This window comes from Corvus cornix, chromosome 6, assembly GCF_000738735.6.
Source record: "Corvus cornix cornix isolate S_Up_H32 chromosome 6, ASM73873v5, whole genome shotgun sequence".
Taxonomy (NCBI): Eukaryota; Metazoa; Chordata; class Aves; order Passeriformes; family Corvidae; genus Corvus; species Corvus cornix.
The window spans coordinates 16,966,570-16,987,932 of record NC_046336.1 but is presented as its reverse complement, the minus strand read 5'-3'; the positions used below and the strand labels follow the sequence as shown (position 1 = coordinate 16,987,932).

The 21,363-nt window shown below is 40.7% G+C and overlaps 1 protein-coding gene across 19 annotated transcripts in view; it reads right to left on the bottom strand.

Moving 5' to 3' along the window:
* Nucleotides 1-21,363, bottom strand: part of PANK1 (pantothenate kinase 1) — a 43,331-nt gene that overhangs the window by 17,416 nt on the left and 4,552 nt on the right. For 6 of the 19 annotated variants that reach the window (XM_010410702.4, XM_010410753.4, XM_010410725.4 and 3 more), the window contains exons 4-5: nucleotides 13,512-13,624; nucleotides 746-1,098 (exon numbers count right to left, since the gene is read on the bottom strand). In XM_010410702.4, coding sequence (XP_010409004.1) covers nucleotides 746-1,098; nucleotides 13,512-13,624 — 466 coding nt within the window. Of the gene's footprint in view, nucleotides 1-745; nucleotides 1,099-8,094; nucleotides 8,203-8,548; nucleotides 8,910-13,511; nucleotides 13,625-14,695; nucleotides 14,762-16,326; nucleotides 16,491-17,387; nucleotides 17,462-18,687; nucleotides 18,775-21,363 lie in introns of those variants that run through there. The other 13 variants (XM_019293082.3, XM_019293086.3, XM_019293114.3 and 10 more) reach the window with 12 other exon arrangements.

Sequence of the window (21,363 nt, the reverse complement as noted above, 5' to 3'; positions counted from 1 at the left end):
AGAAAACTGCCTCCTGAATGCTTTTTCTCTCCAACACATTTTGTACAACAGCTCTTCCATGCTTCTCCACCACAGCCAATTTTTGAAGTGTACTCTAATGCAAAACTTCACATTTACATCAGCTTCTGGAGTTCCCTGCAAAGCCTCTTTTTAAATTCTTGGGGATCTGGGATCTAGTCATCTCATGAACTGCCTTTCTTTAAATGACACACTCACAGAATTGAAATCAAAAGCTAGCTGGTATTATTATGCTCCCACACACTGTTTCTCCCCCATGCTCCATGGTTGGTCTTCCAGACTCTTGACTTCAGTCTGTTTGAAGGTTAATACAAAGGGAAGGGAACCTGAATCAAATCTCCAGCCTGTATGGTTTCATACCTGGTTTCCAAGAGATAATCAGTCTGCAAGTACCTATAGTGTCAGGCTTCTAGGCTGTCATAACATACTCTAAGTCGATTATGAAGCATCTGATCATCACAGCTGTACTCTAAAAAAACTCCACATTTACTAAAAACATCCTGCACAGCAATACTTCAGTAGAATACCCAGCAGTAGAATACCCTTCCCTCCCCCATCCATGTTCTCAGCAATGTCACCAATTAACAAATGTGAATTGATTCTGTTGGTCCTAATCAGTTAGGATGGACTGAAAAAAAGTTATTTTCCCAGCAAGTTTTAACAGACGGGCTCTCACAGTGTTTTCCCAAAGTACTTCCCATTGAACCCATATGAACCATTCACGTACCGTTCTAAAGTCTTCCTCAAACTTGTAAGCTCCACCTCCCGTGGCACAGAGCGTAGTGTGCAAACTGGAGAAGTTCTTTTCACTACCCATCTGTATGAACCTGTGCATGGCACAGCTGGGAAAGCGGATGAAGTGCAGGTTGCCTTTGCGTCCACACATAGTCAAATTTTTCAGTTCGAGGTGGACATCGCGAATGCCAGTTTTACCATAGGCTGTATTGGAGGTCAAGTATTTCCTAATGCTTTTCAGGTTTTCCACCTCCTCCTGTTCCTCCTCTGCAGTAATGTCCTTAGGTTCAAAGTAGACCAGTTTAACCAACGTTCCACCGATATCCATTCCAAACCATGGGAATGCTAAGAACAAGGGGTTTAGAGAGGCAAAAAGAGAAAGTCACTATAAATGTACAGGCTAGACAAACCACTTAAATCATTTGCTGAATCACAATTCAGTGCAGTCACAGTATCTACTCCTGAGAACTCGGGGTCACTTATGTCCAATTCATATGCTTTAAACACATCTCTAAGTTAAGCCATCATAAAGCCCCAGTTAAGAAAAAAAACCCCTCAAAATATTCTTGTCTGAAGAAGCAGGTTTTAATAAAATGAACACATTTTTTTCCCAGGAAATCATTTTACTCTTCAGTCAGCACCTCCTGACAGAGCACATTTACTGCATTTCACCCAATCGGCACCAATGGGTGAGAAATGAAATGAAATTGTGTTTCACCCAATTGGCTTCAATTCTGCCAATATATTGGGGGGGGGGGGGGGGGGTGGAGGAGGAATAAACAACCAAACAAACAGGAGAACAAGATTTCTCAACTCATATTCCCACTGTGTAACATCTGCAACTGCCTTTCCAAGCTCAGTCAGAATTTCCACGGTCACAAGGCCGTGTCTGAAGAGCAGCAATACAGAGCTCCCATTATGCTGGAGGCCTCTGGACTCCAACCCACCAGAACCAGCAGCTCTGTTGGACTGCAATACTTGTAGATAGTAGCCAAAAATGAGCTAGCTTATGTTCAGTATTTCCCACTGACAGACCTGTCCTTTGAGCGTAGACTCCCTTTGCTGCTATATGTGTTAGTCAATCATATAATTATATAAGAAATGACACTATTTGCTTCTCAGCTTGCCACAGCTGGCCTAGGTCCTCCAAAATCTTTGCTTTGTTAATAACAAGAAAAAATTACTATGGAGAACACCCAGCAGAAGACAGTAACTGAATCAAGCTGGTCTACCTGCTCCACTTTTATATTTATAGATATATATTTATATATACACGCATGCATTTTAAATAGTAAGCCAGGTAACTTTATGAAGCAATAAGAAGTGAGAATACAAAATCTATACACAGGCACTGCAGATGGAGGGAGCTAACAATGTTTCTTAGAAAAATAATTAAAACTACTGAGTATACAATTAACATCTAAGACACACTTGTAAAATAGCAGTCACACAGTCACCTCCCTGCTTTTTAGGGAGAATCAGGTGGACTTGCTAGAAAAATGATTTTACCAACTAGGGCATCTCAACTTAGTGTTGATACAAACTTGAAACCATAAATACCATATGCATAGCTGATTTTTCTGCTAGTGAACCTAAAAATAAACAACTTGGGGCAAACACTTCAATAAGCATAGGAGGTACTTATCACACTGTCCTTCCTCATGTGATCACAGATCACTATTAAGTCACTCAGCTTCAGGCTGAAAGAGGCTTAGAGTCTACCACAAGTGTCTCAGTATCATCTGGCTGAATAATTTGAAAGTCTAAATTTCCCGATTTTTAATATGCTCCCTACCCAAACCAATCCTTAAATGTCAGACATTTAAAACAGTTATTTCACTCCACTGCTGTATGCCAAGTAACTGAATCATCAGTTTCTCCCCCCAGCTCCCTACGGACAAACTCCAATGAAGTGGATGTTATCTGTTGTAAGGTCTAATTTTTTTTTTTTTTCCATGCTATACAAGCTGCACAAAGACAGTAAAATTAAGTTTGAGGTTTGGGAAGATACATGAGAGTTCCCTGAAATGGGAAGAATTCAAAACAACTGTTTTTAAAACAGCCTTTATTTTAAAGAGAAAAAATATGTTATCATAGACTAACCTGCAACTCAAACGTTTTTGAAAGCACAAGGTAAATATTTATGCAAAAGCTGTCTGGTCCACACTGCACAACATTCCAATGCAGTGGAGCTCAGGATGCCAATCCCATTAGTGATTTACACAAATCTTTATTAAAGCTAATGAGAACTTTAATTACCTGTCCCACTGGAACAGTAAGTCTCCTCCTCAGATGTATCAACTATGCAAGCAGGAAGTTTAATTTTAAAAGCAGCATAGTTGGACTATGCAGTACAGAACCAGCCTGTAGCTAAGTGTAAGCCAATTTCCACTATTTTTCATTAAGGGCATAAAACATGCTACACTCTACCTGCACCAACAGTTGTTTTAAAGCCATAGTGCAGATTTCATTTTTAAGAGAGGCAAGAAGCATTTCATCCTCCTATCAAACACAAGCCCAGTAATGTGTTAAGTACTAACAGCTGATAGTTATTCATAAACGACTGCCAAGACATTTCATTTTATATCTTAACATTTTGAGGAGTTATAACCAAATCATTCACAAAGAATAAGTACTGTAGAAAACAACTATGAAGTTTCTTCAACTCTGCATAGTTCTTGGGATAGCTACACATAATGCTTGCATTTATAAAGTGACCAGAAATCCCAGGACACTTTTTGTTTAGCTTATTCTCTCTGTGAATTTAAGTTCCTTTCATTTTATTGTGAGCCAAATAGAAAGAAATGAACTTTGCTTTTAGAACACCAGCAGTTTTCTTCAGCACAAATAAAGAGCCCAAGATCAGTCAACGAAAACTGATATTTCAGTTATGCAGAACAACAGCTTAGTTTTCTTCTCAACTTCTAACACCACCTCTCTGTTGGAATTATTTGCAATAATTCAACAGCCATCTTGAATGGTTAACTAATTAGGACAAAAACCAAGTCTCAAAGTTTCTAACAAGTCACACTGAAATTCATACAACTGAACTTCTGTACAACTGGAGTGACAGTAGAAACACTTCTATATTCCAGTGATTATTTTAAAATGTATTCATTGTATCTTTTTTTACTATCAGTATGTTCCAAATAAAAATGCACCACTGGCCCACCATCAGCTCTTTTCTGTATCTATATATAGTTCATCTCAGCTGGTACCTACACCCTTCAACTTTCCTGGCACCACTAAACATGGTGCTAATGGAAGTGTGCACAGACTGAAGGTGCTCCTGGGTTTTGTTGCCTCTGTGAATACAGAAAGATGATTCAGAAGCCACCAAAAATTAATAGAGCCTGCCCAGTACTACAACCAGGGGGTATGAAAGAAAGGTATTTGTGTAGATAAGTTTTCCACAGACTTGAGGGAAAATGGGGAAAAAATTGTGGAGGTAGGGTTTTTTTGTTGTTCGTGGTTTTTTGGCGGGGGGTGGCGAGCAGTGTTTGAGGGTTGTTTCTGTTGTTTGAGCAGTGTTTCTGTTGGTTTGCTTTAAACTGGAAGTCCAGCATTTCATTGATAACCTGAGTAAGTGTCCCTGAATCACAAAAAGCCAGGAAAGCAAGGAGGGGAAAGTAAAATCCTTCCCACCCACATCTCAGGCTAATCATAGTTAGTCAAAACTGTGTGATTTACTATGAGCAGTAAAGACATTGGATATGTTGCAGAAATGTTGTCATAACATAAAAAAATGCACTTGACTAAAATTGTCTGATATGAGCCTATGAGCTGACTTCTCTCTTTTAAGTAGGTACGCAACATACCTATTGGATCAGTTGAATCTATAACTGTGACAAAAACAGAACTATTCTACTGCATTGCTACACAGCAGTAAGTCAAAAAATAACTCTAAAATCTAGTTTTAGGTCCCATAGAACCAATACAGAAAGCATCAAGATGCATCATGTGTTCTTAAAAGTCTAGCATAAATCAAAGATTCTACTTATCTTCTTTAAAAAAATTAAATTCCCTTTATGTTAATAAACTGTGCCAACTACTTAATGGTTTGTTATCTTGAGATAAAAATCTGTACTAGTCCAAAATTTAGCTGCAGAAGCATGTGACAATGCAAACAGAAGGTATCTACAGCATTGCATAAGTAGGTAATCTGATGCACACCAACAGCTGTGTATCTGGGGCAAAGGTTCACTCATGAGAAATTCCATGATACATTTTACCTACTTTCTGCATTAACTCTGGAGTATTAGGCTACTTCTACAAGGCATTATTATATTCAGATTTCAACACCTTAGATTTTTAAAAATCTTATGCTTAACATACAATATATAGGGGTCATGTGGAAAGTAAATATTAAATCACAACATTCTCCTCACGGACAAGAGCTCAGGAGAAGCAAGAATGAAAGGGTATTCCTGGGTCATCCAATAACATTTACCCCCATTAAAGAAGATAACCAAGGGTAATCCTTTTCATACATTTAAACAACCACCACATAAGGCTAGCTGAATCTTTTTACTCCTCAACTTTTAGAAAGAGGCTGCGCCTGAATCCTGCTGGGTAGAACATTGTTCTCTCTACCTGAGCCCTGGATTTATTCCTGACCAATCTGCAGGAGTTTCTTCTTTTGCCAAAACTGTTTCAGCTTATAAACCTCTTTTACAAGACCTATATTCCCTCAAAGACAGGCACAGTATTTCAATTTTTTATCAATAATTTGAATGGTGGTATTAATACTCTGATATCTTAAGTATCTCAGATGAATTATCTTAGTTTCAGCTACTTTTCTTTCTGGACACACATATGTTGAAATCCTACTACTTCCTTTACATTTCATTTGCATTGCTTGACACTTTGATGATCTAAGAACTTCCTGTTTTAATTTGGTCCAGAATAAGTGAGAGCCAAAAACAGTAACAGAGGAAAAAAAAAAAAAAAACACCAGAACAAGACACACATATTATGGCATAGTAATCTTACAGCTTCTGAAAGTTGATTTTTATTTAAAAAATAAAGGGATAATAGCTTACACATATTTTTCAATTACTTCTTCCTGTTTTACACAGTTATAAAAGAAATGAGACAGAAGCATTTTTTTCCTTTGAAGGAAAATAGAATATGTAGCTCAAAAAATTAATTATATCTGCTTAGTAATTACAGTTTCTTCAAACCTTAAAAACCTAGAGCTAAATCATGCACACATATCAGGTGAAACCTTCCAGTTCATCTTTGGTAGCAAGTGTTTATTAATTGTCTTCTTCCTCACCAGAAAAACAAACAAAACCCAAAAGTTACAACCAACCCCACAAAAACTTCAAACCCAAAAGCAGAGAGCTGTTGGTTAAACAGGTGTGACCATCCACACAAATGTTTTTATATTACCACAAACTGATTTCTAAAGAAAAAGAAAACTGACACAAGCCCAATATCCCTGACAACCCATCTAGTTAAACTAAGGAAAAAAGAAAGCAAAGACAGGATTCCCAGCAGAAGCTCTCTCACTGCAGGCTTATCAGCAAAGCACACTGATTTCATGGGGAATCTTCCCTTCCGAGAGGGAAAAAGACTTGTGAACATAGAATTCTACCTCACTTTGTCAGAAAGGAAAAACAATCAAGAGAACATATAAGTAAGGGTTTAAAGGAGTGATTGCTGCAGAAAGATAGGTTTCATTTGTTGAAATATTGGGAAATGCCAATTATCTCATCTTCTCCACCACACAAAGCAAACCCTGCAATCAATACTGGTCTCACATGCCATGTGGCAACTGCACTTCATTTTGCAATCTGTCCTTAGGAACAGAACAAACATCTGCATAGGCCAGGATTAAAAGCACCAAACAAACCAGTAAAAATGGTATTGTGTAGTATTCACTAGGGGAGGATGAAGTGGAAAGATACACAGTACCAGGACAATTTGAGTAATAAGGTAATGAATTTTTAAAGATGGTGACAGTATGCTACCATTATTTCCTGCATGACTAATACTAAATTTCAGATTTTTTCCCGTACAAAATAAACTCTATATATATATATATAAAAGTATATCAGCAAGCATTCATGTATTTTAATCAGCAAAGAAATTGACCACGAAATAGTTCTACAAAGCACTTCCCTCAGCTGCTGTTTTTATTAAAGCCTCATTTCACTAAAACCCCACACCTGAAGATTCAGCTGTCATATATCTTGGCTAATATAGTCAGTCACCTATGCTTTTTACTCTGATGGGCTCTTTTTTCCCCTCAAGATGGGATGGAAATTCCAAAGCCTCATTCTTTCCTAATCAAGTGATTACATGAATCCCTAAAAGCTTTATTCTTTGCTTCAAAATAGTTTATACTATTATGGAGAGTCTGATATGCAAGTGCTGACTCAGTTACACCAAATCAAAATGTAAGCTAGCCCAGGTTCTGCAGGTCTTGTTCATGAAGACAACGTGAAGCAGGACAAAGACTACAAAACCAGTTTGTGACAGAGAATGGTTTGGTCATTGATAGGTTAAATTTGATAGAGGACTAAATTAACTATCAACAAGTACTGTAAGCACTCCATGATTAATCAATCAGAGAAGGGAAAGTGGCATGAGTAGCTCACCAAAAGCATTGAAAAAGCCAGAAAAGGCACTGGCTAATACGCAGTTCTGTGAAAGCTGCAGCTCTTCAAAGCTGTTTCTGAATATTTTGTTCTGTTTAACCAGGAAAGTTTTTTAAATATTCACTTCAAAACAAAGAAAAAAAAAAAAAAAACAAACCCCAGAGTAGCTGAACGCACACTTACTTCCTACTGAGTAGAAACATCTTTAAGTTTTGGCAGCAGGCAGCTGTGATCCTGACTATCCCTGATTACCCTTTTTGGAACATGCTGAACTTGTAACAAAGAAGCAAACATTTGTGGGCTTTATTTGAAGGGCTAGCAAAGTGAGAGCGAAATGAAACGGTGTACTTTTTCCCGTAGATTGTTTTACTCGCAGAGTTTACCACGGAATTATTCAATACCTCCCCACCTACAAGTAAGCAAGACTACTAATCAATCAACCATACAGAAATAAGCAAACATAAAATTAACAAATAGGATGTTTGAGTCTCACAGCCTTAAAACCAAACCTGAAACAGACAGCCAATTCACGAAGACTACCCAAATGAGAAGCATACTACAAATTTAACATGTTTGCAATATATTTTTTCCCCGCCAGTCAGAATAACTTGCTCTGGGTTCCCCGATGCACTTTTTTCTTCATTCGAACACCGTTTGGGAAAGGAGCAAACGCTAAGCCCGCAGAACCTTCCCACGCTCCAGAGCGCCCCGGTGGCCCCGGCCGGGCGTTACTCACAGTGTTGCTTGGGCACTATGAGCTTCATGCGTGCGGCGAGGAGGCGGCGAGGCGGGCAGGACCCTGGGCACCGCCCGACGCGCAGCTCGGCAAGGAGCGGCCGCCCGCCGCCCGCCGGCGTTTGTGCCGGGCCGCCGCTCCCCGCCCGCCGCCGCCCCATTGGCGCAGGGCGGGCCCGGCCCACGCGGGAGCGGGGCCGTGCCCGGGCGGCGCCGCCGCATTGGCCGGCACGGGGCTCCCGCGCTCCGCCCGCCCGGCAGCCGGCGTTGGGGGGCGGAACGCCCGCGGCGCGGAGCCGGGCGCCCGTCAGCCCCGGCCGGGCGGCGCTCCGCAGGGAAGGAGGTGGCGCGGGACCCGCAGGCGCCTGACACCGGGCCGGGCTGCGGCAGCGCCGCGCGGGGCGGAGGGGGCCGGGCCGGCGTCGCTCCCCAGAGCCGCCGCGGTCATCACTTACGTGGCCTATGCCGCCGGCCCGAGTCCGCCCTCCGGCGCAGCCTGCATTTCTTGGCCGGGGAGCCGTGGCTGAGCGGCGGCAGCTCCGGGCGTAGCAGCAGCGGGTGCGGCGCCTCCCCGCAGCCGCCGTTGCTGAGCGGCGGGCCCGAGGGGTGGAAGCCGTTCTGCAGCAGCCCGCCGACCAGCGAGCAGGAGGCGGCGGCGGGCGGCGGCGGCCCCGCCGGGGCGGCGGGCTGGGCGCGGAGCTGCTCGCCCATGGCGGCAGCCTCTCCCCTTTGTCTCCCGACTCAGCTCCGGCTGGGCGCGGCGGAGCCTCCGCTCATGCCGGCGCCCGTGCCCGCAGCTCCGAGCGCAGGGATGCGGCGCCCGCCCCCCCGCACGGCGCAGGCGTCCTGCCCGCAGCGCGCTGCAGAGGGGCGGCCGCCGCCCTCGCCGGGGACGCGGCGACCCCCCCCGCCCGGGCAACGTGCGCGCTCCCGGCGCCGCGCCCCGCACCTGCGGGCCTCCGCCAGCGGCCCCGGGAGCGCGTCGGGGCGGGGGATCGGGGCGGCCCGGCGGGGTACGGCCACCCGCAAGCTGTCCCCGGTACAACTGCGGTGTGGCCTGACTCCCGCGACCCTGGTGCATACTGGGCAAGCTGCCCGTGGGACCGGCCGCGGTGTCATTTTCGCTTCGGCGTACCCTAGCGCACCCTCATGTGACTCAGGTATCTGTGTCTCGGAGGCCTCGGTGCGTGTGCTCCCAGGTACACCTTGTACCTCACGCAAAGTTATTCGTGCATCGGCAGGAACGTTCAAGTTTTTGTCTACATTGTCACGTGTCACTCAACAGCTTAGAGGGACTAGTGTGACCTTGAATGTGTTTGACCTCATGCTTTTTTAGTATCTTGGCTTTCCCTGCACAGCAATGATAATCTTGTGACTGTGATTTATTCTCTGACCGCTGAGACATCCAAGTGTAAAAACACATTTTTCTGAATGAAATATATCAAATACCAAGTGGAGATAAAATAAAACTGGGTGAACTATGCTGTGGTGTCGTGTATACTTGAAAAGAAACACTAATTAAATTTTGCTTTGCACATGAAGGTCATTTCTTTATACAAACTGCCAGTAACTACATGGATGGCTGTCCTTAAAGTAAAACAGGTCTCGTAATGGCTCCTTCTTACACCTAGAATTAGTACAGGACATGGCCCCTCCACTGCAGAACATGTACAAAGAATGAAGAGCTATTATAAGTGCCTCCAGAAAGGGATACTGCATTAAGAAATGGCCTCATGAGAGGTAATGTGGTATTCTCTCCACTTCTTGCCTGGGACCAGAAAATTATGTTTAGGTAGCTGGGAGCAAGCAACAGAAAAACATGCACACCATGTTGGGAAAATGAAGAAAGAGTGATTGAGAATAAAGTAAAAATTTCTTCCTAAAAGCCTGCAAGTAATATTCTGAAGATGATTTAAACAGAGTTTTCTTCATATCCTAATGCATAAGCATTTGTTTTAATTGCCAGCCCAAAAGTGATTGCCCTGAAGAGGGTAAGAAGGAAGACAGGCTACACACATGTACTGCTACATGGAGCTTTCGTTCTTCCAAAACTCTGAAATTCTTTGAGAAGTCCCTGACTTACCTGATTATGTTAAAACTACACAGCAGAAGGCTGCTGCCTGGACTGGCACAGACCTTCATGCCTTTTGATGGCAGATCTAGGCAGCTGGCTGGGTACATTTTATGAACTTGTCAAGTCCAACCAAGGATATGAGGAATCCTTGCTGCTGCTGTCCCCAGCTGGTAACAGTTGTCCCTTCTCATCCCTGACACAGAAACTGACTGCACATACAGCCAGCCCGATATGGAACAGGAATTCAAGCCTGGTTTTCTCTGCATTTGCTGGGAGCAGACACACGAGCAGTTACTGTATCCCAGCTGAAAGGTGGCAACTTATTACCTCACTCCAACAAAAGCAAGAGCACCTTTAATTACACACTTAAATTTCCTTATGGTAGCCGAACAGTCCTTCCACTGACTCACTGGAATACTGTGCTCAAGTATTGTGTCCAATTTTAGGCTTCTAAAAAACTTTTGGAATAACAAACAGAATTAAATGAAAACATCAAGTTTTAGCCTATGAAATGAAAGATTTGGAGGGGTATTCATTCTGGAGCAGGTAGCAGCAACGGAAATACATCACGGTTGCTGAGAAATAAGAAAATTCGTAAGTGGGAACTGCAGGAAGGGAAATTTACTTTACACTGGAGGCAGACATTTCCTAGCATGAAGTTAGACAAGGATAAGACTGACCCAGAAGACTTGACTGTTCATTGCTGGCAAGTTTTTAGGAGAAGCTAAATATCTGAGAGGAACAGTTTAGGTAGAACTGATCCAGATCTGAAGCAAGGAGAAAGCATCTTTCTGAAGTTCCTTCCAATCTTTTATTTCTAATTAAATATTTCCCTAACATTTTGCTGTTAATTTTGCACAATTATGCCACAGATAGAAGTGGACTGGAACATACAAAATCTGTCAATGAAGTCATAGTGTGTATTACAAGTTAAGTTTCTGACACCTTAGTGCAACTAAAGTAAATTTTTCCTCTTCCTTTTACCCTAACTTTCTAAACAAAACCTGGTTGCCAGTTCAGTTTTCAGTCTAACTTGTAAGACAATCTAAATAGAATCCAGGTGCAATATTGACAAACAAAATCGAGGATGATTTCAGTTCTTTCAAAATTAACATTTACTAAGTATTTTTGTCTTTCTTCTTCAACTGAAGCAGGTGGAAGCTCCTAGTTTATTTTAAAATATTTTCTATATATCTCACTGTAAACCAGCAATCTGGTGGGAAAAGGACTACACATTGTATGCTGAACAATCCAGGACAAATGGACTTAGATCACTGAACAAGTCTGCTATACTGACTCACTAGACATTACACATTTGCACAGCAAAAACTTCATGGACTATTCCATACCTTCCTATGCTTCAGACACTCAGCTTTCTATCATCTCTTTTTATTTGCTTAAAAACACAGAGGGCAAGTCTGTAATTCTCTGTCAGTTTCAGCAAACTACTGACTCCCTTGCAGTTAGGATACTTTGCCATGGATCAAAAGTGCTGTGCTCCACGTGTTACAGTTTCAAAACCAATGGAACTGGGGGGAAAAAAAAAACCCAAACCACCACCCTTTCAGGTATATTATCATCAGGCAACCTGGCTTGAAATTTTTTAGGAACCTCTGAGGATTAGCTCTTCCTCCTTCTTTCCATGGGCCTCCTATATCCGTGGTCTAAGGCTAAGCTAAAATAAGTATAAAACAGGTGCCGTCCATATGTAAATCTGTTATCCAAAAAAACCAACAAAAATCTTACAGAGCACCGGTGGTGCTACTCTAATTCAAAGCCAACCAGCTGTAAAGGTTTGGTCATATTTTGGAGAGAAGTGGTGATGAGACACATGTACGTATCTTCTCAAACTACCCAGACTTTTATGCAATGCAAAGAATGTAAGGAAAGAGACTTCTGGTATAGCTGCCTGAGGATTTATATACAAGTGGTTGCTGGCACTCTGCCATTCCTGTTTGTATTTCTATTCAAATTATTTCCATGTTTATCCTGTTTCTATACTGCAGGCCAGTCATACTGGTTCTTACTCAGTTTTTCCTCTTTGAAATAAAGCAAACGCAGTAAAGCAGAATAACTTAACTATTGAGAACGTTCCTCACAAAAAAACAGATACTGTTGACTTGTTTTAGGTATATTCACATATTGCACATATCAAATAGAAAGTGGCAAGCTAAAAGTCTGGTATTTCTTCTCAATATCTCTTCAGAACTGGAAAAAAACCCATACTGTTTTGGTATACGCAGGAGCTTTGGCAGATACATGTTTTTTTCAAGTTCTTTTTCTCATAAATTGCAGGGCTGGAAGACCAACAGTCAAACATAACTATATAATGACAAGTGATAGATGTGTAAATCAAATGGGACAAAACAGCTATAAAAATGTGCAAAATTCTTATCTGGAAAGTGCAACATCAGAATATTTAAAAATGGACCCAAAGACCTCTAGAATTATTGGTGTGACTCAGGAAAGCTAAAAAGTCTTACTATCACAACAGCTAGTTCATATGAGAATTCTGCTTCCCACAAATACTAATGCATCTGAGAGAGGAAACTGATTGCAGATGACAGAGGAAATGAATGGCATAAATTTAGTCATATGCCTAAATCCTTGTCAGATTGAGGCCAATAAAGATTATATTGAGACCATCAGCTCCTTCCGTTTTCACCCACCAACTAGTGCAGGCTTCTTTCAATTATGCCTTCTGTAGCACTTAAACAAAACCTGTTGGTGTTATGAAGAAAAGCCCTGCACAGAGTGGAAGCTCATCTCCCTCTCACTTTTATCAAGGGAGAGAAACATGGAAAAGGGCACTCTGTCTAAGCAGGAACTTTGCTTTGGCAGCCTGAATAGCCCTTAGGAGGAATGTTTTTTCTCTTTGTTGATGACAAATAGGGCATAAATAGATCTCCTGGCCCAAGTGCCAAGGTCAGTGGCCAGGCAAGGCAGCATGAATGCTACCTGGAATGTGTCTGGACAAGGACACAGAAAGGTTTGGGGTCAAAGGGACCTTAAATTCCATCTAGTTCCAACCCCCCTGCCACATACAGGGATGCCACATGCCAGATCAGGTTGCTCAGGGCCCCATCCAATCTGGCCTTGAACACTCCCAGGAATGGGGCATCCACAACTTCTCTGGACAACTTTTTCCAGCGCCCCACTATTCCTCTGAGCAGAGAATTTCTTCCTAACAACTTCTAATCTAAATCTCTTCTCTCTCAGTTTAAAACCGTTCTCCCTTGTCCAATCACTGCCTGCCTGTGTAACAGACTTGACTTACACATCTAGCAACAAAAAAGACTAGGGAATAATAGTCAGAAAAGTACATGGGTGTAGTCTGGTCTTACCACCTTGCCCATCCCTGTGGCCAGACTTTGCAGCGGTCCAGGTGGTTTCTACAGTTCTCCTCTGGCAGCTCTGAGATGAGATTAGGGATTGTGGTTGCTGTCTTTCATCCCAACTGAAAAAAAGCATGCAGTAGTCATAAAGCAGTGATAACCTTTTCTCTCTGAAGCCTTCCCTGCTAATACATCTGTTTCTATATCCAACTAGACAATTATAACTTACTTTACACTTACTCTCTCCAACTTTAACTGATCCCTGGCAGAGCTGTTGGTGCTCTTCTTTGATAGGAAATGAAAGATTTAAGTGCCTTAGTTCAGCCATTTCAAATAAAACTCCCCAAATTTGTAGCATTTAGGGTCCTTGATTATTTCTTACGAGTACCAGACAGTGAAGATAAAGTAGGTGTTGGAGGCAAATAATCTTTTTTTTCCCCATGCCATATTTTCTATTCTGCAGAGAACTTTTTAAAAAAGAAAACAAACAGGTAATGGATTCAAAGTATTAGGTATGTAAAAAATCTAAAAAACTCATTTCAAATACACTCTCCTTTGCCCCCATAAACTCTATCTTGTACCCAAGTATTTGGCTCAGTGTACTGCTGCTTATCTTTAACTATCAAACTTAAATATACAAAATGTAATTGGAAAACATGCAAGTTCACAATCCACTGATTGAGAAATACTGTTCATCATCATAAAAAAAAAAAATTACAACAAGTGGCAGAGTACTTGGTAGAGAAAACAATGGCCTTTTCTCCTGACTGCTCCCCCATAGACAATTATCCTCATGTATGTATACATACTGGTTTTGCTCAGCCGAATGTCTTCACTTTCTTTTCAACTCAGCATTTTTATGTGGTCCTCCACAATGCAATCAGGAAGTGACAGTTTCAAAACAAGCACTTCGAAAGAAAGAATGGCTGAGAAGTACAAAAGACTACCTCTTCCTTATTCTGCACTGCCACATCTAAACAGGAGGAGAAACTGGTTCTCCTATCAATAGTCAGCTGCACAGAGATTTTTTACTTGCATTACTCTGTACTCCAGAGCTTAAATGCTGACATGAAATTTCCATGGATATTAATGATAATGAATCAGGTAACAACAGGGAACCTGATTTCCTATGCCTGTGTATGGAAGAGATAAAAAAGGCAAATCTTTAAACTATTCTAGCTGCACACACATACCTCCAATGCAGACAAAACTGGCTTACTCCTCTAACTCAGGAGGGAACAGAGAGTGTCCATCAGAGCCTAGAAAGGACACAGAGGTTTAATTATCCTCTTTAAGCTAGCCCAGAGATGGGGATTAGTGTAAAATGGAAACACACCACACCTTTAGTATTTCCCCAGTAGCAAGGAAGCTTGTCTGAATGAATGTTTAAGCACAGGGTTTAAATTCAAATGCCACAACTCATCTGCAGTTAAAAATTTAGTAAAATATATGCTTTCAGACAGATAAACCAAAGATTTGTTTAGGCTAAAAAAACATTTAGTACATCCTTGTGAGATTAAGTTGAAACCACAGACAATAATACACAAATGCTAATTGCTTTAAATATACCTTTTTAATCCACGTTTGCAAAGAATGAGTCTTGTGTAGGAAGGAGCTATGCTACAAATGAGAAATTTGTCCCTAAATGCTCCAACTACCTGGTAACAAAGAAGGGAACCTTATGCTAGCATTGGGTGGGTTTGCCATAGTTATATCTTCTGAATATTTCTGGAACTAGTGACTCTACCTTAAAGTAAATACGTTCTGTGCTGTGCATTTTATTTTGTTCAAGACGCAAATTTAGAGCTTTCAGGTTTTCAAAAGGTCAATACAAACTATGTATACACTAAAAAAGAATACCAGAATGATAGTCATAGACTTCTGTTTTCTTCATTAGATACATTGTGAAAAAACCCCTACAACAGCAAGCAACTTTCAGGGTCTCTCTTGCATAGGAGGTGACTTGTATTTCACTGCAGGGATCTTAGTGCCACCAAAATATTTGTTTTCTTGTAATAAAACGTATCTAATACAAACACACACTTGGTCTAACGGGAATTTAAGACTCAAAGATACCATATGGGTGATCAAAACAAGTTCTTTGAATCAATTATTAACATGAAAGGGTCTAAGGAACAAATGTCAAGTACCATGGAGCACGAAAGATTTAGTGTCTTGTAACATACGGTGTAACTCCCTGGGACATTACTTTGACACTCACGTATGAAGTTCTGATTATACACATTTATTGTGCTTTCCAACCCAAAATGGTAAATCAGACTCCTTGATCTCATGAACACTGTTAACCAAATTTACTATATTTATCCCTAATTTTGACATGGACATCAGATAAAGAAGCTACAGCTTCTTTTGGTGCCAGTGATCTCACACATCGAATGAGAAAACAAAAGCATTGTGTATCTCCTGTAAAATAGGAGACAAAGATACTTTTTTTCAGTTTACGAAACCTTTGTATATCCACTGAAAACAGAACAGATACAGCAAAGACATCTATCCCTCATACCTTTTTCCTGACTGCTCTAAAAGTAGTAAGCACCAATTGGTTTGCTATCTCTTCATTTATAAAATTTAATGATTATACCAGAGGAGACATGTATCTTATCTTCATTTCATTTCCTCTTAGAAGGAAAGGGGAAACTAAACGAAAAACCAAAACCAACCAAACAAAAACCAAACCAACAAAAACCCAACACACACACACACACACATACACATGCACATAAAAAAAAAAGGAAAATAAAAAGATTGGGAATGAGAAGAACAGGCAAACAAGCACACAAATCAGAAAGGAAGGTACACATACCCTATCAGATAAAGGTATAAGAAAAATACTGATGCAGTGGTTATGAGACATCAGTGGTCATGGACTGCAGATAACATAATGCCCACAAATATGACATTAGCCTTCATTCACAGGCACAACTGCAATCTGATACAAGCTGAAATTGACACGTGTGACCTAAAATCCTAAAAAAAAAAAAAGTTGTCTGATTTATCACCTCCTTATCATTGACAGTTTTCAGACCCCAGATCCTCCCAGAACATATACAGACATACACAGACAAAGTAAGATTTAGAGCTGATTCATTCCCACATTTTGAAGCAAAGAGCACCAGTGATGGACTCATCGTGACTATTTTCATAGGAAAAGCAAAGACAAACAATTAATGAAAACATTAAGAATAAAACCTTATCTTTCGTGCAGAGAGAAATCAGGTTGGAACCCTAATTTCAGTGAACTAGAAAGTCTGTGATTAAAACAAAAATCCCAAAAGTCGCCATCCCTAATCACCAACCATGTTTTGATTACAAGCAGATTGACTTCAGTCACAGCACAGACTGACATAAGGCAAAAAGGAAGAAGACAAAACATAGTTCTGAATTCAAATAATAATTTTCACCTACGTAGTGCTCTGTGCACAGAGATCTTTAAACGCTTTACAAACTGCGAATAACTGTTCTTCTCACCTTCCATTTAAAGAAAGAAAAGCAACAATGCTAAAATAAAAGGTAGCAAGAGAGCTGAGAAATGACTTGTAGGCAGGTCTCACTTCCAAAATGAAATCTATATTCGGATCAGTTTGACCCAAAACAGAAATCTAAATGCCCATGCCCCTAAACTGAAAAATTTAGTAGCAGAATTCCAGTCATTCTCAGATTTTTAACTCATTTGCCGGGGCAGGGTAAGTGCTGAAATGGAAATCTAAAAGACTTCTATTTGAAAAACATCAGAATATCTCAATTTTCTTAAAAAAAAAAAACAAACTTAAGAAACAGCTTCAGTTCCCCAGAAGCTGCATTCTCAGGAAAACTGGCTATTACTCTAGCAGTGCTTTAGGCAGGCTGATTAGCAGTCAAACTTACATTTCATCAGGCAGAGAACCTGCTGTCTTCCATTTGGTATGGCAGTGCCCTGGAAAGACTCCTCCTTCATGCTGCTTATTGGAAACAGGATCCATTTAAGTTTAAATACCAAGCAAACAAAACCCCTTGCTTGCAGTTTCAAGCAAATTAATTCATCAATATTAGCTTCCTTTGTTGAAGTTCCTTGAGCATATTAGAAACATGCATTTTCGCCTCACTGACATTTTCTTGTTCTGCTTGTAAAATTCAATGAAAAGCTGCCTATTTATCTTTGCATGTGCATCCACACAAGTTATGTCATCTGGCCATTACCAGTGTGATCAAAGTTCCAGGCACACAGGTAACTGACCTCAAAGCACGGTGTTTGAAGTCCTTGCTTGACATGATTTGTGTTATTCTCTACGTCAATAGTTATTTCATCTGTTGCCTGCTATACTTACAACTGAACAAAACAAAGAGAATAGAAACTACTATTCAATGCAGCTTTCTTAAGACAATCTCCTGTCTCACTACAGGAATCATTTCAGCTATACTAGCAAATAGCCTGCTTTCTGAGAATAAGGCTGTATAGGTATCTGCAATAATTATGATTAATTTCTAATGCTACTATAAACTTAAACTCTCAATTTAAAAATCCTAGTTGAGAAACATAAACGTTTCACTAAAATATGCCTGACTTTCCTACTCATTGCTTCAGCTGAAAACCATTCAGAACTATTAAAACAAAATTGTTTCCTATTTTCATTGTATGATGAACTCCCACCATGGAGGTAACATGACTTTTTTAGAGTGTATGTATACCCAAGTGAAATTGGGTTCCCAGAAAACAGTGACACAGAACTTCAATATGAGTTAATAATAGAGAGGAAGAACAGAAACAAAGGGAACCGAGGGGCGTGAAAGGGGAAGATGAGCAACAGACTTGCCTATTAAGAGGCCAGAAATCCCAAGTTTATAGTCTGGGTTCTCTTGCCATTGTAGGCAGATATCGGCATTAGTTGTGGTTTCATCAGATCAGACCTGCATTGTGATAGTACCTTACAGACTGCAGCCAAGGAGCAGCAGGGAGGGCATGGAAAGAAAAACAAACGAGACAGAGAGAGCGTTATGGCCAACAGCCTGGTACTATACTCATCCCAAGCAAACATGGCATGATCTTCCTATCATCCCCATATCAACATTCTCAGTAATATTCATCAAACAATTTATTAAGAATCTGAAGTGAAAAGCTTAATCAGAGAAATGCTCCTGTGGTGAGGCTTCAATAAATCACTGCTCCTGGATGGAAAGAAATACATACCAGATTAGATTTTCCTCGTCCAAGTACACTCATGAGATTCTTGATGGCCATGGCTGCTTTAGACACCCAGAAGCTAGTTACACCATCCTACCTCAGAATGACAAAAACACATCAGATTAAAGAAATGTGCATGCGCAATATGCCCTCAAGCAGCACCGTGGCATAATTTGCAGGATATAGCTACCTTTGTTATACCCAAAATCAAGCCTCATGTTTAGTTGAACAACAATAGCCATAAAACTATGGCATTTATTTCTGAGTCACTTGTCTTGGGTAATTAGTTTGCCAAGAGCATGAGTCACCAAGTTAGAGAAATTAAGAGAATGACTCATTTTTAACTTTATACTAATATTATCCTTAAAAAAAAGGACTCCTCTCTTCCCCCCAAATTGTTAAATTTTGGTTCTTTTCAAAATGCCAAAATGTGCTTTATATAGAATATTCGGATTAAATGTTGAAATAATTATCTTCTTTTTTTATAATGCCATTCACCCAGAAGGATCTCTCAGTAATTTCTGAATGTACGTGTGTTCTTCAGTGCATCCACATGTACAATGAAGTGAGGCAGTATGACAGTACTTGGCAACACTATACAAAAGCACCTGACTGCAACTGCAGCCAGATGCTGTACTTTGTTTAAACAAGACAGGAAAATTCAGTTGCACAAAACTGAATTAGAAACAATGGAATTTCACCATTTACACCTCAGTTTTTGCAAAACAGGGTTTATTCTGACTGCTGAGGGTCAGATCAGCCAGTACTTAGTAGCACTCAACCTTTCCGTTTCTTCAGATTTCAGCTGTGAGCAAAGTTTCACTAAGGAAGCCTGTTTCAAAACTCTGCTCATCCTTGGCTGCAGCATGTTGTGACAACATCAGGCAGGGCAGCATCAAATTGAGAACAAGACATATAACTACCTTTGGAAATACTCTATAACTCTGCAAGCCTGTATAAGGCCAGAGGCTGCAATCCCAGCAGCCACCTGCATATTTGAGTCCTTGCTGAAGAATTGCCAAACACACAACTTTACAAACAATTTAGCCAATCCAAGACTGCCTAACGCAAGAGAAGCAGCCCTGCCCTCCTGTCCTACCAGCATTTCTGCCTTCTCTTCTGCTGCCCCAGCATCTGTTTGGCCACACAGATCTACTTGCCGATTTGGCTAAAAATAATGGCATAAGAATGCATAAGAAAAAAGTTAGCTGCTCATTAATCCACCCTTTGAGAAGCAACTGAGACTTCATGAGTTTTCATAGTATTTCATCTGCTGGTCCACTTTGAGTGAAGAACACTGTTTCTCTTCAAGGACTGCAAGGAGCACTGCAGTCCAATTGCATGGCACAAATGCAGGCTCTTCTATTCAGGAGTATGATTTCATTCTATGCAGGGCAGATGTCTAGCATGTATTAAGCTCTCTGCCTTAGGTTTGTTTTTCCAACAGGATGGGCAATGCCCAGCTGGTAATACAGTAAAATGTAAATCCTGGCCATTTGTTATTATCAAAGAACCATTACTTTCCAGTCTTTTAAAGGTATGTTGCTGGTTAAGAAACTTGTTTTCTCAATGTTCATTCCTCACCCTTTTATCATGCGGTAGGACAACCATGTTACCCAAAACTAGACATTAGTTTTGGTACCTAAACTAAGAGGCTAGTGAAGAAAGAAAGGTTCCTCCAGAGGGTAATTTGGGTTACAATTACATAGCTTAGCTGTACCATGTAGCATAAGTGCACTTCCAGAACAAGAATTTAACATAGGCCCAAATCCACTCTGAGCGTTTCTCACCACAGGCTGTACAGAAACCCCAAGTTAAAACATCTGAAGGTCATTGGTGCGACTATCCCACACCAATCACACCTTCACGTGAGTTAGAGCAGAAGCCCTGAGTGCCCAAAGCCAGGATGACATCCCAAGGAAAGGTACATAGTGTCAGAGAATGGCGCTAGTTCCTGAGGTCAAGACAGATGGTTGACATTTGGCAAGAATGAAAGCAACTCTGCCTTGGGTGTCAGAGCCAGCAAGATGAGTGATACTACACTCTAACATAGCCTGCTCCTTGGATTTAGCCCATGCTATTTGAGCAGTAAACTTCCTGCTCTTGATCCATGTCTTTCTGAGGCACCTTATATTTCTGAGACACAGAATCGTCCAGTCCTCTGGCTTCTGCAGAGAACTTACATATGTGTGTACACACACCCACCCCTTTACTGGAATTCTTTCAGCTTCTTCACCTAACAGCTATATATATATATGATATGTACTTGTATCTTGGCCAGTTTCCCTATTTCAGAATTGCCTTAGTCTAGATATGTATTGACTTCATGTTCCAATTTACTTATCCTTTTAAGTTTTTATTAAGATGACAGAGCAACAATTGAGAATGTAACTTTTAATAGAATGTCTTCGGTAAAATTTTCTGGGACTGTTCTGAAAGTTCTGGGACCATTAGACAGCTATTTAGAGACTGTATTTTACACAACACTACAAAAAAGCCCAAGCAATATTCTTCAAAAAGCAATACTAAGGATTAAAGCTTGAATTTCTTACACCATGAATAATTTCCCCAAGCAACTTGGAACTGAAATAAGATTTCTGAAACCTCAATTGAAATAAAACTCAAACATATGTTTCACTTCTGGGAAAGCCAACCCTGAGATTTTACCTTCAAATTATGGTT